The sequence below is a fragment of the Aphelocoma coerulescens genome, chromosome 1A, assembly GCF_041296385.1.
Source record: "Aphelocoma coerulescens isolate FSJ_1873_10779 chromosome 1A, UR_Acoe_1.0, whole genome shotgun sequence".
Lineage (NCBI taxonomy): Eukaryota > Metazoa > Chordata > Aves > Passeriformes > Corvidae > Aphelocoma > Aphelocoma coerulescens.
Window position 1 is genome coordinate 77,975,202 of NC_091014.1, and position 17,766 is coordinate 77,992,967.

The following is a 17,766-nucleotide window of genomic DNA, read 5'->3' on the forward strand; positions in this document are numbered from 1 at the left end:
TCTATTCTTGGCCCTCTGTGAAGCACAACTGTACCCAGTACAAACAATTTGGACATCAAAGAGACATGGGACATATGCAAGTGAAAGCCACTGATCTGGTACCTTGTTCCAACCACTGGCATGAGCAGCTGCCTCCTGCGTGCGCTCCCGATATTCCTGATATGTCACCGGCCTGCAGAAGTTAAACCAACACTGAAAGTTATAAAAGGAAACAAAAGAACATGAATAAAATAAAGTTCTCAGTTTCCAGAGAACAAAGTATTTTCACATGTATTACAGCAAATAATTTTCAAGAGCTAACAAGTCTCGTGTTTCAGGACATAAAACACCAGCACCAGACAGGGTCAGGAAGGCATCCCCTTCTCCTACTTACACACTTTCATATACCTGCTTAAGTGAATTTCGTAATAATGTGATACTCTACAACTTAAAAGACATTAGATAAGCAGGTTCTCTGATATGCTACAAAATTTCTAAGCTCTTGCATATGGGTTTTTTATAATCTAAGACTTTAAAGAACATTCCATTAAGAAATTCATACCTGAGGCTAGAGGCCAATGCAGAGTAAATTTTTATCAACAACACAGGCTGTGGACCAACACAGACTGTTTGACTGCATTAGCTTTGAAACCTTTATTTGCAAGAAACAGCACTTTTGATCCCAAAACCCCTTCATATTTCAGTAGATCCCTCTGTTCTAGATTTATGTCTCTACTTCTCTGAATTGGGATGATGAAATTCCTCTCTTCCATACTCTTTCCTCCAAAATGGCATCTAAGAGTCAGTAACAGCAAAGGCTTCTTGCCAAGTGACAGCAGAAGATGCACTGCTTCAAAAGCAGCTGTCCTCAGCCACATCATTACAAAAGACAAGTTCAGACTTTAGCTTAATGGAAATAGTGGTAACTGGCCTTGGACAGAGAACTGCTTACTGAACTCCAGGAACCTGTCATGATCTGACAGCCTACTGTAACTAACACTTGTATATATGCATGTAAGAGGGCAGGAAAATACAAGCCAAGTAAATATTGCATCAAATAGCACTGCTCTAGCAACAGGGGGAAAAGAACAGAGTTAAAGCACAGTGGGGAAAACATAATTTGGGTTTGTCATTTTAAGGGCACTCTCTTGACTTCCTTGGCACATTAATTCTTTGAAACCAAATCCAAATCAATCAGTGGGATGCGAGGAGCGGCAACAGCTGCAGGAAGGATATTATCAAGAGATTAAACTGTAACTCTAGTTTGCCTTAGAAAAAGGCAACACGGTTTCACAGGCACTTCAGACTTTATGTATGTACATACATAAACAAAAAAATTACTCAGTATGCAAATATTTTCCTATAGAAAACATAGGAAGCCAAGATCATCAGGGTATCAACAAGCTGGAATCACTTAAATTCACGACTGCATTTATGCAACTGTTCCTAAAGCAGCACCTTCCAACTCCAGCTCTCTACCAACACATTTTGGAGGTCACTCAGAAAAGCCCCAAGTAGCTCATGTGAACCCATAAATTGCAGGCTGGTAATTCATAATAGAAAACCAAGCAACCACAACAATTGTACCAATTTGCAAACACATTAATTAAGATACTAGCATGCCAACTGCAACGTGCTATTTAAACAATAAGCTTAAACTGGCAGGACAGCTCTTAAAGCACCAAGGTTAGCCCAGGAGCCCACACCTGCTTCAGATGTGTACCTGAAGGGTGGTCACAAAGTTTCTAAACACCATCCTTTCAGGGAAACTCTCCCACTCATCATGGGCCAGACCACAAACACGGCTTCAGCTCCACTCTTGGCTGTAAGGCCAAAGAAGTTAACGTGGCTACAGCCCAGCATTCACGAAACTGGCAATGGCAGCTGCCAGTTTCACCAGCAACTCAAACTGCTTGGAGCAGCCTCAGAAATTCAGTAACAAAAGCTTAGAAAAATTTTACAACTTACATTGCTGCAAAGGCCAAATACCACAAATATTTGCACATTACATCACAAAACAAACAAACAAAAAAAACCCCAGCCAGATAAAGGAACACTGAAAAAGAAAGAAATACAATGCAAGAAGCAGTCCCAACTTCAGCATTTCAGCAGCAGTCACAGTGCAAAAGCAAACACCTTCCCTTTGAAAAAGCAAATGGAAACTCACTTGCTAAGCAAGCTCTGCAGTGCTTTGTGCAGATGTTCCTTCAACTCCTGGGACACTTTCTCCCCCAGATGAGCCAGGCAGTCTTCTATTGAGCTCTCTGGATTGGCAGGGCTGAACACTGGGGAAGTGTGGCAGTCAAACCCTGTGGTGGTAAATGCTGAGAGAAGAAGGTACACAAAATAAAACAGATTCACAGAAGAACATCAACAGTCTCAGATTTCTTATCCCAGCAGTTAACACAGTTTACATGAGGGATGAAAAAATCACAGCTCTGTAGTCAAAGCATGCAGTGAACAAATCAGGGTAAAAAAATGTCCAAATACATTCTGAAAGTGCTACTTACAAGGCAGAGATGACTTTGAACTACATTTCCCCTCCAGCTCTTGTTTCACAACTGCACCCCAACCAGCAAGTTTGCTGAATGGGCAGCTATTCTCCCGTCTTAAGTTGATGCCAACCCTGATGGAGCAGCAAAGAGCCTCTTTTCATGGTAAATTTACCCACACATGGACATCTCTGCAGCAGTACTAGAGTATCATTTTTTTAAATATTATTTTGTTCATTTAACCTTTTCCTTCTCGGTTTAAAATTTCTAAGAAAGCTCCATATGAATGAACTTAAACAGCTCTAGAGTGTTTCTATTTCAGATTTCCAATTTGCAACACACATGCAAAGCAAAGATGGGTTTGAAATCATTCCTTGCTGGGAGTCCTATAAAAGCCACATCCACAGGTCAAAGCACATCACAAAAAATAAACCTGGTGGAAGGGAGAAATCTGATGGTTTAAGTCCACACTCCTCAAAATACTAGCTCCTGAGGGCTTCTGCCATCAACTGCAGCAGCTTAAGGGCTGCTTACTTTTCATTATTTATAGTAGCCTATTAAATGTCATCCAGTTGTTTGCTTTGGCTGGGCTCCACCACTCCAAATGGTAACGTTTAACTATTTTACTCCATGTGACAATGTGTACAAATCTTGTGGGGGTAGGAGAATAAAGAGATTCAATGTATTCAAAAATCTCTTTAACTAGAGTACCTGTTACAAATTAACCACCATTACAGTGCATAGAGATTATGGATTGAAACGGGAAAACCTGAAGAGCACCTTCCAAGATTTCTTCATCAAGACGTTTTAGCTCCTCCTCGATTTCTATTTTAATCTTCTCCAAAGCCTCTTTCTCCAAAGCATGTTGTGCCATAAGCTGTTGTTGAGTCCCTGAAAGAAACCAGAGAAATCATTTAAATGTTTTAATTCCATGTTTCAAACCAGGTAGATAATGGAAATGGCACTGAAATATTAAGTATAAAGGAATTCAAGGTGAAAGTTCTGTTTCAGACAGCAACAAGTATGATTCCTCAACAGGACTTACTACAAAAGTTATATTACATGAACTCAGAGACAGATAAACTTCCAGGCCTATTCAAGGTAGAACTGGTGCTTTAAATATGAAAAAAAAAATGGAACTGTAAGGCTTAAAACAGAATACACAGCAGCTTTAAAAGCAACGTCTTCAACTGAAGACCAAATCAAACCAAGGTACATAAACAAGCAGCCATTATACCTAATACACTTATTATCAAACTACACCGAAACAAAGCAGACTGGCATAAACTTGATTTTTAGTAGCAAAATACAAAATTTATATTGATGCCTGCAAAATCTACAACATTCTCAGAGCAACTCTGCAATGACATCAATGAAGAATCCTGAAACCTGTGAACTGTGCCTTATTTCCCTGGTCATGAGGAGTCTACAGGCCACAATGAAAGAGTTTAAGACTGGGTTCAGGCAAAGGACCCCACAGTTGTCAGTCAGTTGTCAATTCTCCTCTCCCAACCAAGAAATTTAGGAATTTGAAATGGCTACATATCCCCAGAAGTTCACATGCCGTGGTTTGGGATCCCAAATACATATTCTATGTGCTGACTCGAGATACTGGTAACAAAAAGTTGTTTCAGCCATATAATCAGGATTACATAGACTCTCAATCATCTTAATCATTATGCTGTACCAAGAGACACAAAACTGTTTCCAAACAAACCAAGGTATTTAGGACATTTGAATCTTTAAGGAACTGCCTGCTAAATGTCAGCGTTTCCAACATAAGGTGGTATGGTGAAGGTAACCACTCAAGTAAATTTTATGAGGTGGTACTAACACAAAGATGAGATGTCCTCGACAGAGTTCCAGCTCCAAACTCTTGCTATTTAGCTGCTTTTTCTTTGGGTTTGCTCATCTCTGTTTCTTCTATCAGCTTTCAGGCATGTTTCCAAACCCCTTTCTTAGGGCACACTACATGAACTGTTCCATTAACTGCTTCACTTCTTGCCTTCCCTGAACTTCACCAACCAAGAGTCCACCACTGAAATTTCCTTCTTCCTTTCACTCAATTCCTTAAAATGTTCTACTTAGAGACAAAATGGATTTGCTTCGTAATATTCCCCAGTATTCTTTTTTTTACTGAAGACATTCTTTGGGACTTCATGTTCCCTCACACCCACGACTCACATACCACCTCCTGACTGAGCTTCTGGTTACCCGTGTCCACTGTCTCTTCCTCATTCCCCCAAATACTGACGAGCCAACCTACCTCACCCTTTCTGCACCTACACCAAGGGCTACAGCTCTACCAGGGCATCCACACAATGTTCTGCTCTACAGACATTCTTCTCTCAGGTGAAGAAAACAAAAAGGGAAATGATTTGTACCTGTAATGTTGGTATCATCTGACTCAATTTCCTCCTCATCACTTTCATTTCACATCCAGATCTTCAGGTAAGTCCTGTTAACAGCCAGTGGAGCTTTCTGGCACATCTTTTTTCATTCCTGTTTCAAAGGCACTAAATCATATTTTGGTGGTCTTGTGAATGACGGCTTTATGACCTGTTTTCTTTGGTTTGTTTCTCTGCTGGAACTCACTCTAAGTGTTGTACTGCCTTCCCTTTTCTTCCACAATGGGCACATATAATCACTAAATTTTGTATAAGGGTGTGCGAAAACCGTAAAAGCAGTTAACACATGCAAATGTGTAGTTAGCTACCCACTACTGAAGTACACTGTCATTTTCTCTATTTAAAAAACCACTAGACAGTAAGCTTTCAAGGTCTCCTACAATTGAAAAATAAGTTACAAATCCACAGTATCAACCCACTGAACGTGTGTTAATGCTTAAAAACTCAGCACAAGTACTCCTTTAAACCAACGTATGCTTAAGTCAGTGTAAAATGTTCTCATATATTTCTGTGACCAGTCTAAAAGAACAAAGGATAATCAGTTTAATTCCATTTTACTTAACCACACATGTTCAGAATAACTTTATTTAGCTTCTTAAATCCCTTCCCAAGTAGTCTCTCTTTGCCACTCTTGAGTAATAAATTCCAGAGAGGAGCAAACCATTCCTCCTTTTGGTTAATGCCCTGTCAGTCCCTGTCAGCTGCTTCTTTGAAGAACTGAACCACTGCTTCAGAGTCAAGTGCAACAAGTGTGTGCAAGTGCCAACCCCTGTCTGAACCTGTGCTTCCCCCCGTGTGTGGAAGGGACGAGGGGCTCAGAGGAGCACCCATTCTCACGGGACTAATGTGACGATGATCACACATGACAAGCTGTCATACTTGATAAGAAGTCACCCGGAAGATGGAAGCAAGAGAAATTCCAGTGCTGCCAGTGTACAAAAGAGCTGTTTAGATAATCAGCACTGCAGTCAATGGTTTCCATCTCGTAACACCCACAACTTTGCAGCAGCTGCTGATTCCGAGAGCACCTGACTATTCAGTCATGCCAGAACATCAAAACCCTACCCCTCCCAGAGCAGTGACTTTGCACTGTTTATTCCCCTGATAACAAATGGATTTCAGCTTTCTGCATCTCCTGCATATTGACTGCTACCAACAAACACTGCACACAGTGTGGGAGAACAGCATATTCCAATAGCAAAGGTCCTAAGTGAGGGGCATATTTTTCTCAATTAGTCAACTTCCAAGTCGCCAACAGGTAGAAGAAAAGAGTAAAACCAGCTTATTTTACATGAGAATATATTTTCATTATTAAGGATGCAAATGGTCACACCAGAAATGGTGCTTGTAAGAGCCATAAGCACTGAATGCTTTCCTGTGCTCAAGAAATGGGTTTGCCTCTTCTGGGCTTTTGGTAAACCTACTCTGCAAGGCCTCTTCCCAACCCAGAGGCACAACAAACCTCTGTTACATGTTCTTACACAACCAAGTTAGAGCATTCTACTTTCTATTTATGGAATAAATGTTCCCTTTGCCACAATTATGTTCTTGTTAAGATTTTGGGTTTCAGGTATTTGGAAGTAACCTGAAAAGCAGAGGAAGATGTGTTCTGAAAGTCCATCAGGCATCACATCAGGGACCATCAGACTACTAAATAAATGTAACACTTCAGTAAAACTCCAGAAGCTCAGTAACAATACGAGACTAACCCGTTTGCCAGGTTTGATCCCAGGAGGAGGAGGGATGGCATGGGAAGTCATTCATCAGAGCTACAGAGTCTGCACATCTGATTCTACAATGCTTGTGCCAAAACTTCAGCTAACAAGGGACAACAGCAACTATAAGGACAGACTGAAAAGATCTTATGCCTTTTTAGTTCTAGGGAATGCAGGATGATTGGAAAAGAAAGCCACTGGTATCACAGATTGCTCCTGACTTCTTTTCTTTCATGCCTGTACTTTTAATTTAGCAATACCTTCGTTTTCAACTTCTCTTAGGTCTCTATATTAACTTCTGTACAGCTAACTTAAAAATTTACTTTCAGCATGACAGTAGTATTTCTTTAACATCTCTGACTTTTTAGAACACTAAGATTCTAAAATTACTCTGAGCACTGAGAAGTGACAGAGATATACAAAATCTCTTTACAAATGTTTTTGTCTCTTTCCTTTAATGAAAAGTACATCCATTACTCCAGCACACTCCACAACATGGACTGCCACACATAGATGTTGCCCTCAATTTCAGAAATGTTTAAAAGAAGCTCTTTATAAACCATAAGAAGGCTCAGCTTAAAAGAAACTAAAAAAGTCTAAAATATTACCAGCCAAAAAGAGACAAGATATTGCCAACTAGCAGCCTTTTTTTGTTTGTTTTTGTGGGCAGAGAGGAGGCTTAATCGAGTGGGAATTCACACCCCAAAAAGCTCCCTTTCCTTGCCTCAGTTCAGGGAATAGCTCCCATATTAGCATGAACTGGACTGCTCTGACCTACAGTGTGAATCTTTACAGCCCAAACACGTGTGTTTGCCCTAAGAGCAAAGTCTCTAACAAGTAAGGTCAACCTAAAAATCTCCTTCATTTCCTATAGGCCAACAGTAGGTACCACATGTGTGGGAAACCATGAAAATGGCTCGATCACTAACTGCATACAGCACTTCATAGGTAACTCCAAGAAGATAATAAATGGTCAAAAGAACACTGTGCACAATAACTGGATTAAAGTACTGTGGATAGCGTGCACCTCAGGGAAACTGTAAAACTGTCAAAACCTTGCTCACCTCTTGACCAACCTAGGTCACCATGCAGTAATGGCACTGGCTATAAATCTTTCAGATGCTCTGCAAGATAAGGGATTTTCTAAGATTTTTCACTCTGTCAAGGAAAACACAGAAAAACTACTTTTCTTCACAATGTTTGTCGTAGCCGCAAGCTCATGGGATGGTGCCAAGCAATGGGGAAATAGATTAAAAAAGAAAAATACATTAAAAGTCGATTTCATCCTTGATGAAATACAAAGAAACATTTATAATACAAATATATTGAATCACAAAACCAAAGTACTTTGACTCACTTGAAAAGTCAGTAATACTAACAACTGCAGCTGAGTGGAAGCTCCTGTAATGAGAGTGACTTCAGGGAGGAAAGTGCAGAGATGTTTTCCAATACTCGATACTTATTTTCTGTGTCTGAACCAGTACTCATAGGTATGACAAGAGTTTTGAAAAAACACAGACCATCTCTCCACAATCTAACAAACAGACAACTGAGAGTTTCCACACATTTAAAATATATGTACTCATCTGTTGCCTCAAAGCACATCAACTTACACAGGTGATGCTACTCTATGTGTTTTATCAATTCATCTGAGTTTGTCCACCTACCTGAAAACCCACCAAAAAGTAACAGAATTTACTGCTAATGGATTTTGGTTTAAATAAACTGCAGTGACTGTTATGCAGAATCAGCATTCTGGCAAAACTAATAGGAAAAATCTCTTAAAGTACAGGCCAGTTAAATTTGCTGGATTCACCTCTGGAGACACTGAAATCCATTACAGAATACTATAGAGCTGTAATGCTAAAAGACTGGCTTGTCCAGTAAAACTGTCTTTTCTTCAAGGGTCTGGAATATTGTGGATGGCTCTCTCTTCAGTCGCTGCACTGAAGAGAAGATAACAAAACAAAAATTTCCAAGTGCTCATCAAGTGTTGATTTAGATCAACCTTATTTGCTTGAAGCCAGAAGTGATTTCAGTGTTTGCAATTGAAGCCATCCTTCTTGCAACAAAACCAAGACCAACTGAGAGACCCAAAAGGAAACACAGTGAGGTAATTTTCTATGTAATTTTTCTGAATTTTCTATTCACGGAATAAAAACCCTCCCAAAACCATCAGTCTTGCAAAGCACACTATGCCTGCAAAAAATGAGTAGTTTTAACTGGAAACCTATCAACCTATCTTAAAGTTTTATTCTTATCTCAGTTTTTGAAACAGCAAGACGTACACCAGAAAAAACCTAGTACAAAATGAGGGGAAACAGAGGCAGATGATGGTAGGAGGAAAGAAAGGGGAACAAACAAAAGCATTCAATCTCTCCTACCAGTTCTGGAAGAGATAAAATAGTACCACTCCTGTTGGGAAGGATCACTTTTCTGGTTGGGTGTTTTTGACCACCAGATACGCTTTCTAGTTTAACTGGAGTGCTGAAACTTCACTGAGATCTGGGAGACTGCTGTAGGAGGAGACTCAAGGGAGACACAGAAATCCTAACACCTCGTGTGCCTTTTTTCCTTATTGCCCGTGTTCGGTACACACGCAACAGAAAGGCAGAAGATCCTCCAGCGGTGACACAAGGTGGCTGTAATTGGGATGCTGCGCTGAACTGCCCTCTAGAGGAGTCCCTCACTCTCCCACTCAGGCAGACAAGGAGGTTAACACCACCAGGGCAAGCTAAAACTTGTCTTCCTGGATACTCCCATTATACTGTAATATGATTCAGAAAACAGACCAGGACTACAGGCCCATTTGGATCTAAGAAAAACAAATGAAGGGAAAATATTACAAACCAGAGTCAATGCCTCATATCAGTGAAACACAAAATACAGGAGTGTTCTGCAACTGGAAAGGAAACAGGCAATAGCCAAAATCGCTGCTTCACTGCTTCCTATGAAAGGTCTGTCAGCACAACAACCAAATCACAGAGAAATAAGATTAAGGACAGGTGTTTTTTATTGGAATCCTCTCAATTCACAAATCAATAGTGTTCAACCATAGAGCAGAAAGACTCCTGACCAGCATTTTGAAGTGCCACAGAAATCCACAATGGAAGAAGGAACTTGGGATCATTCAAAGTGTTGTACCAACAACTGGTGACGGTGCTTGGAAAACACACTGACAAGCAGGAAGCAATGTTGTGCTGTTGTTACCCCTCCCTTGTTACCAACCCAAGAAGTCTCCTCCTCAGGACAGGATTCCAGACAACAACTGTTCATTTCCATTTCCCGGCTCTCCCGTCTCCCTTGGTCTAACCAGGTTTCTCAGCCCACGCCTGGGACTGTAACACCCATCTACCTCCCAGCAGTGCATTAGGCAGGGCAGGAAATATCCATTATGGGCTGTGCTCTCCTCCTTGGGGAGAACGTGGAGCCCAGGGAGCAGATTACAGCAAGGGGGCATCAGCCAGTACCAAACAACAAGGAGATACAGACTGGCTACATGGACTACTGGAACGGCTCAGTAGTCCAAGGAGATGCACACAGCGCTCCAAAATAACCACACACAGCCCAGGAGTGCAGCTCAAACACTCTTTAATTACAAGCAAGGAGACAAAAAGTAGGAGAAAGGATTTTTAAAATGTAGCTGGCAGACAAAAGAAACCTCTCAGAAGCATGGAGAGCAGAAAAGCACCACCAGGAAAAGTGAGTTAGGAAAGAACAAAACAAATCCTGAAGCAGAAGGATAAAGCGTTTGCTTAGTTCAATACAGCCTGAAGTCCATTCAAAGCATTACAAAATAGAGTGAGAAACAAGTTGGCAAATTAAAAGTACAGCAAAATTATTTAATCCAGAGCCTTTGACCAGAAAGCAGCAAACACACTGAAAGAGAGACCTAATTAAAGTGAAGCATGAGCAGGAGAGGAGACATTGTGGTCACTGTCTGGTTTGGGGAATGGGGTGGGGAAAATGCAGGAAGATTTCCTGTTTAGAAGTTGTAAAGTATGAATGCTTTAGAGAATCCTAATAGCAAGTCCAACTACACCCTGCTGTCACACAAGCTACAACATCTAAACACCACCTGAGAAGTCCTCTTAATTGACTACAAAATTTTCATTTAAGCATTTCTAGTTTCCTCTTCAGAGAGTTTAAATATACTGCTGTAATTCAGATTAGAAGCTCAGAGGTTTCAGTAATGAGAATTACTTGAAAGGTTTCACCTCAATTTGCAAATACTTCAAAGGCAACTATAGCCGAATTATTTTTGAAAAGCTTTAAGACTGACATTTTCCTTTCCGAATCTTGTTGTATTTATACAACAAAGCAGACTCTTACACATTGAACTTTTATATGTACTCAATACATTTCCAGTTACAGCCCAGTTATAAATGGGTGGGATGTCCAGAATGAGATGTTATTGCTAAAATAAGCACATTTTTCAACAAAGGGTTTTATGAAACAAAGGGTTTTATGAAACAGCTAAGGTGCCTCTTCTTTCATGGACCACAGATGCAGTCAAAGTGGAAGTAGCAAACATACCTTAAATATACCAACATTAATTTAATGAATTATATATAATATAACCAGCATATGTTATATGCTCTAGTGCCAAACTGAAAAGCAGTTCTGTCGTAACTTTGATGCAATCTTTTCTTTTCAAGAATTTCTCACTTCATGACAGGTAAGTTCAGTAAATGACAGCATATGCATTCTTAAATGATTGTTCAAAGAGAAAAAGTAGATTCTGAAGACTGTCTCTATTTGGTTTGGGTGGTTTTTTATCCTCCTTTCATCAGAATAAGTTCTGAATCACAGAACTAGCAGTGACTAAAACATCATTAAGAAGTGACAAGTCACCCAGGCAATCCTGACAAACAACATTGCTTAAGTGCTTGCCACCACAAAATAAAGAAAAGTTTTACCCCCTAGGTTTATGTGAAACACTATCTACCAAACTTGTTTAATTCTGCCTTCTATTTCTTTACTTAACTTACTTTATCCATAAAACTGTCCTAGAAGAAACATCTGACTCCATGCAGTCCTTGACTTCTAAATAAATAAATAAACAGAAGTAGCATAGGCCACGTCTCTGCACCAGCACTGACTGACAACAACAGGAGCCTCAATGCAACAGGGTAAAACTATTTAGCACAGCAGATTGCTCAAGCCACCACTCAGTTTATGCCAGTAAACACCACCTCACCCCTGCTTACTTCCACTTGTGTCCCAAACAAATAGCAAGCATGGGCTGAAGTTCTCATGATGGCTCAACAAAGGTAACCTATATCCATACCCCCTGGTCTCAAGACAGCAACTAAAACCACTTACTTGCTTCCTAAACACCAGTCAGCCCTGGCACAGCTCAAATTAAAACAGTAATCTGCACACAAACAGCTTTGTTTCCATCAGCATCTCTCATCTCTCAACTGAAATTTATTCAATTTTCAATGAATGAACCAAGAGATTCATTACACTGAACATCAGGCTCACACTCTGCATCCCCGCAGAAGCACCCGAAGAGCTAACTGTAAATACAGCTGCATATGTAAATGGCTACAGATGAATATGCAAATATTACCTTGAGTTGGAGGAGGAGGAGGATGCTCCTGTGGCTTGTCCTGTGCTAAAAGGCCCAGGTAGCTGAGCACTACGTATTTGGTTTCATAGTGAAATCCTACAGGCACGGCGATAGCGGACGCCATCGGCTTGGCTGTGCTCGTGTGGGGCACGTCGGCTGAGCTCTGGGGAACCCAGGAAGGCTGTCAGGAAAGAGGAAAGGGGTTTGTTTATTTGTTTGTTTATGAGGCTGCAACAGGTCATGCACTCGTACATAACAAGGAGTTATGCAACAATCCTGAAGCAATATCCAGGTTTTTGCCCTGATATCCTATGCATTCTTATTTTAATAAGAACCATGCAGAGGAAACCCAAGTGCGCCCCAGTCCAGCTGCCTGCCTGCTGCCAGCAGTGGCATTTCTCACTCCTGCCTGGCACACACACACACTCCCAGGGAAGCAGAACGAGCAGTTCCTCACCACGTGTCCTCCTCCCAACGCCTCCCATCTCAACCACACACAAAAATGCACGTGTTCATGCAAAGAGGCTTCAATGGATTCTGAAGACTTTGTTAATCACAACATGAGGTAAAAAGACAGGTTCCGAGGAGTCTCTCTTTCCCTAAGCCTCCCATGAATATTTTCCCGAGTCTCTGCTTTCTCAGGTTCACTACTATGATGCTCAAAAATCGTAATGCAGAAAAAGTGACCACGATTGCCTCAAATTCATTTTACTGTTCCAACAGCAACGGAAAACATATGGTCAACAGAGTAAATTCCATCTTCATTGCAGGGATTGGAAGAACAGATGGTTGTTTGTCCTGGATTTCTCACCCAGACATTATTAAGTATAAACCAGAAATCCACACCTAACAGCAACATCTGGCCAAAGAACTCCACCCTGTTTCACTCTAATTGTTTTGTTGCTTTTTTCAAATATCCAAATAAGACCAGCAGGAAAACTAAAGTAGAGAGAAATTAAAAGCAACAAGGTAAAAAGTAAAATCTCAAACAACACCATGGAAGTGGGGAAAAAGCCATGCAACAGATCAAAAAGATGTTTGAGATTAATCGACATGTTTTAGTTCTTTTTATTTGCAAAGTCTGGATAACTACTTCCAACATGCTGTCAACTTAATGAATCAAATAACACTATCCAGGGGTTTCTGATAAACTCTTCAAATTAAGTTCTCCAGGACTTCAAAGAGTCATTCCCAAACAAGCAGTAGCCCATTCTTGGCCTCCAGAATGGATGTCTAAATGAAAAGCACACAAGAAAGTTTGTGCTACAGAACAGCTGCTGAACAGGCACTGAAAGAGACAGGCAATTTAATGTGAGACTGCAGTCACATTTAGAAGAAAAATTTATATCAAGTTTAAAGCAGATAGAATGAGCAACATGCTATATACAGGGACTAGAACTTGGACCCTCTCAAGAGAGTTATGGATTGCACTGGAAATGCCTTGAGACTAAAAGAAAGAACCAGGTTCCAAAACTAAGAACAATCTGCAAATGAAGCCTCAAGATTAAAAATAATAATAATAATAATAAACTGAGAAAGCAAAAGAAAAGCACTTGCCTGTCTAGCTATTCAAGATGTCTGGGCTAACTTCTAACCCCTTCTCCCTGAGAAGGAATTCAGATTAATAGCAGTTGTACACTGGTTACTGCAGATAAACTGAACTAGAACTGTGCTGTGACACGGTTGCTGTGGGAGTGGATAGCTTGGCAAAGAAAAATTTACCACCAAACTACAAGCTGCAAAAGGAGAAGAACTGGTATAAAATTGGCTCTTTAGAAACTCTAGTTTCTGAAACTCATTCAGTATTGAAAACAGAAAAGGGATCTCTCATGAAGACCATACTATGGCAGCCCTGCCTCTTGCTCCATGTATTTGAAAATGCCTGAAAGCCTTTACCAGAAAGGTTTGGTTGTCTTTGCTGCAGCTTGAACCAAAGTAGTGAATTATATACAGAGGAAGCAATAAACTTGGACTCAACACTTCATCTATGCTGCCTCTTCCATCCCAAAGTACTCTACAGGCAACACATCCTGCTTCAGAAACCTAAGAAATCACAGCAGAGAAGAACCACAGCTTTTGCACAACACAGTTACCCTTGAGCCTCCTCCATAGCTGAGATTTTCATAGAGCAAGAGGATTTGGGAAAAAATAATTGCTCTGAAGACTTTAGGATCCTTTAACAATAGATCTGCTCTTCACACCTGACCCCACACACAATCACCACATCACATGTTCACATCACCAGGTGTGAAAGGTGCCATTCACCAAAAAGCAAAAGCTCCCCTGCACATTTCAGTTCTGGTTTGTTCAGTAGAGATCCACAGGCCTGAAAATCAAAATGCTTCTCGCAATGCCTACACAGTGAATGGGAGCCCTTCCAGACAACCTGAACTGATCTCTCCTGAAAAAAATTAGCCTGACAGATGGTCCAGAGACATCCAGAAACTATGCTGTGGGCCAAAGAAAAAGTCTGGATATATCACAGAGATTGTTCTTCAAAATATAATTCCAAATCAATGCAGAAAATGAAAGAAAAAAGTTGATCAAAACAAGCATGACATCCAAAGCAGCACAGGGCAACAGGGAGGCCTAATTCACAAAAATTTCAGTGTGCTTAGCTCAGCACTTCTGAGGGGAGGAAGGGGAAAAAAAAAACAGAGAGAGAGAATCAGACCACTGCTTATTTAAATAGTGGCTAATGTTTCTCTGGGAAAAGAAGGATGAAAAAAAAAAAATTACCTTGGTGGATATATTTTGAGAGGCAGTTTTATATTGAAATGAGAAGGGAGACTTAAGAATTTGAATGGAAGAAATCTTCAAATCCACATAAAAGAATGTCATGAGTGGAAGTGCACTTCAGAATCACTCATCTTCCTTTGAGAGAAGCCCACAGCACAGTAACTGAATGACTCGTTTTGGATTGTGAATGACTGGTTTTGTTTACAAAGAGAAATACAGAAATATTGACTCAGATACTGTAAATATCTCAGAAAAGGCCATTTTTCAGGAATGAGTGGGATTGAGAAAGGACACACAGCTTGAGAGACCAGATCAGAGGAAAGAGAGCTCTCCACTAAAGGAGCAAAATGGAAGAGAGTCCAGAAAGTGTTTAAGAGGATAAGCTTGTGCAGGAGATGCAATGGAGCAGAGGAAATAAGGCATTACACAGAGTCCGTGTCTCAACACCAGGAAAAGAGGGTTGCTTCTGGTTTGACAGGTTCCCTGCAGGAATACTGTCCTCAAAAAGCTAGAGAGATCAACATTATTACCCATTACTCCCTACAAAAAATTCACCTTTCCCAGTTCCTGCGCCCTTGGGGGATAGAAGGCTATACCTGTTGAAGCTTACTTAGCTTGTCACTCCTCCGGCCCTGCTGTCACTTGTTTCATGTGGGCTGAGCTGCTCAAGCGACCTGAGAGCAGGAGTTGCAGTAGGACTGACATTTCCTCATGCAATCTGTCACGTCCTAATCCACGGCAGAGTTATACGTTGGATAACGGGCAGCACAAGCCTACCAATGAATACAGCGAATATAATCCCCAGCGATGAGGCCAGGCTGTGTTTTAGTCCCTGTCTGCAAAACCCTCCCGTGCATCAAGATGTGTTTACTGTGCATCGTTCAAACCCCAAAATGCAACATCACTGCTCTAGCGCCCAGAGCAGTTCAGCTGGATTTTACAAACAAAACAGCAGGCAGTCAACGTCACCTACGGATTTCAGAAACATCAGCACCGCCACAGACCACCTGCTTTATCCAAACAGCAGCACCACCACCCTCGGCTTCCACTCCGAAACGGAATCACTCCAGAGCTGGATGCATTCCCCACCTAGAGCCTGGGTCACCAGGCCTCACTTACCAGCTACAAACTCAATCACCCCAAGAGCTGCTGTGGCAGAACACCTCCTGCTGCTGCTGAATTATTGCAACGCACGCACAGCCTGAGCCAGCGAGCGCTCAGCCGAGCACGGGCAGGCACAGAGGCAACGCAGCGGCAGCAGCGCAGCTCAGATCATTTTTAGGGCCGCCTGACATCGATACGCTCACGGTTTGGGTCGTCTTGCCGGTATCAATCTCTGCAACAGGCGGCCACTCTCAGTTCAGCTGCATCTACAGCCTCGGGTTTACACGGTGCTCTTCACCAAACATACCGAATTCCAAGGAGTTGCAGGTCTACAGAACCACACCCCGTATCAGCAAGATGGAAAATATTCAGGCACTCTGCAGCCTTAGCAGAAGGCTTGCGTAGGGATTTTGGATGAGACTTGCATGTGTGGACTAGTTTAACCTTGCAGCAGTTTGTCTCTGAAAACACTTCCCATAACAGGCAGGACTATCCAAAGCACCCAGTTGTGATCAACTTGGGAGATAAATTCTCCAGAGTCCTTTTCCAACTCTGTATGAGGGTATGACTAAGAGACTTTGTAGTAAACTGAGAACTACTCAGTTCAAACATGTCAGTTCCTACTGGAAATGAATCAATACTGCAGCCACTACTGATCCTCTGGTGGCACTTAATGGGTAGAAATACTGGAAAACATAACTGTTCTTTATCTGGACAGTGTTTGTAGCTGACTTTTGAGAGAAAAGCAATTAAGTGAGCATCCTAGGCAAACGGTGTGATTTCTCTTCTAGGAAGTAAAACAAAAGCTGCATGAGTTATCCACTATAAAGGTCCTCAATTTTTTGCAGCTTCAAACCATCTCACCACAACATTAAATACCGACAAACACAGCTTTTACTAACGAGCTTCCATTCGCTTTCTGTCATGACGTGCCTATTTGGGTTTGAGAATCCGAAACAGCCCCTCCAAGTTTCAGCGGCGCCGGAGCCGCCCGCGGGAGCGCAGCGTGAGCCCCTCAGTTACTACGGCGATGAATGAGATATTTATACCCGGGCGGGCGGGCACGGCGTCGGGATGAGTCACCGGCGGGGCCGTGCGGGACTCGCAGCCTGCGCGCTGCCGCGGCCCCTGCAGCGGGGGAGCCGCCGGCTCTTCTCGCCGCCGCCGTCCGGGAGCTGCCGCCGGGGGCCCGCCACGGCCCCTTTGCCCACCGCTGCCCGCCGGGTCGGGGGTGTCCCGGGGGTGTCCCGGGGGTGTCCGGGCGGAGCGGGGTCCGCGCGTCCCTCGGCCGCGGCGGGGGCGGGAGCGGCACCGGCCGCCAGGGGGCGCGTCTGCCCCCGCCCCGCCCTCACCGGGGCGCGCGCGCCCGACTCCCCCCCCGCCCCCCCAAGCCGCCCGTCGCGGACGGGGGTACGCGCGCGGGAGGGGGGCGGGAGCGCGCGGGGCCGCCGGTGCCCGCTCCCCCACCCTTAAATTAAAAAGTAGATGCAGATAGACAGGTAGGTAAAGAAATAAATAAATAGCCCGTCCGCCCGCCCGCTTCCATGCCCGTTCCTCACCTGCAGGCGCCGCGGGGAGGAACTGGAGGTGGAGAAGGCGGAGGAGCGGCCGCCGCTCCCGGGTCGCTCCCGCCGGGGGCGGTGTGGGGAATGGGGGGGGGGAAGGGCGGGCGGGCGCGCGCGCGCGCTCGCGCGCTCGGCCGGTGCGCGGGCTCTGCCCTAATTCGCCGCCGCCGCCGCCGCCATGATGGAGGG

The 17,766-nt window shown here is 42.9% G+C and overlaps 1 protein-coding gene across 3 annotated transcripts in view; it reads right to left on the reverse strand.

Moving 5' to 3' along the window:
• The window catches only part of BCL2L13 (BCL2 like 13), a 34,554-nt gene extending 16,892 nt beyond the window's left edge, over nucleotides 1-17,662 (reverse strand). The window contains exons 1-5 of one of the 3 annotated variants that reach the window (XM_069003640.1): nucleotides 17,572-17,662; nucleotides 12,170-12,350; nucleotides 3,252-3,362; nucleotides 2,147-2,303; nucleotides 103-172 (exon numbers count right to left, since the gene is read on the reverse strand). In XM_069003640.1, the coding sequence (XP_068859741.1) occupies nucleotides 103-172; nucleotides 2,147-2,303; nucleotides 3,252-3,362; nucleotides 12,170-12,293 (462 nt within the window). In that variant the 5' untranslated portion in view covers nucleotides 12,294-12,350; nucleotides 17,572-17,662. Of the gene's footprint in view, nucleotides 1-102; nucleotides 173-2,146; nucleotides 2,304-3,182; nucleotides 3,363-12,169; nucleotides 12,351-15,518; nucleotides 15,541-17,571 lie in introns of those variants that run through there. The other 2 variants (XM_069003641.1, XM_069003642.1) reach the window with 2 other exon arrangements.
• Nucleotides 17,663-17,766: the final 104 nt, after the last annotated feature.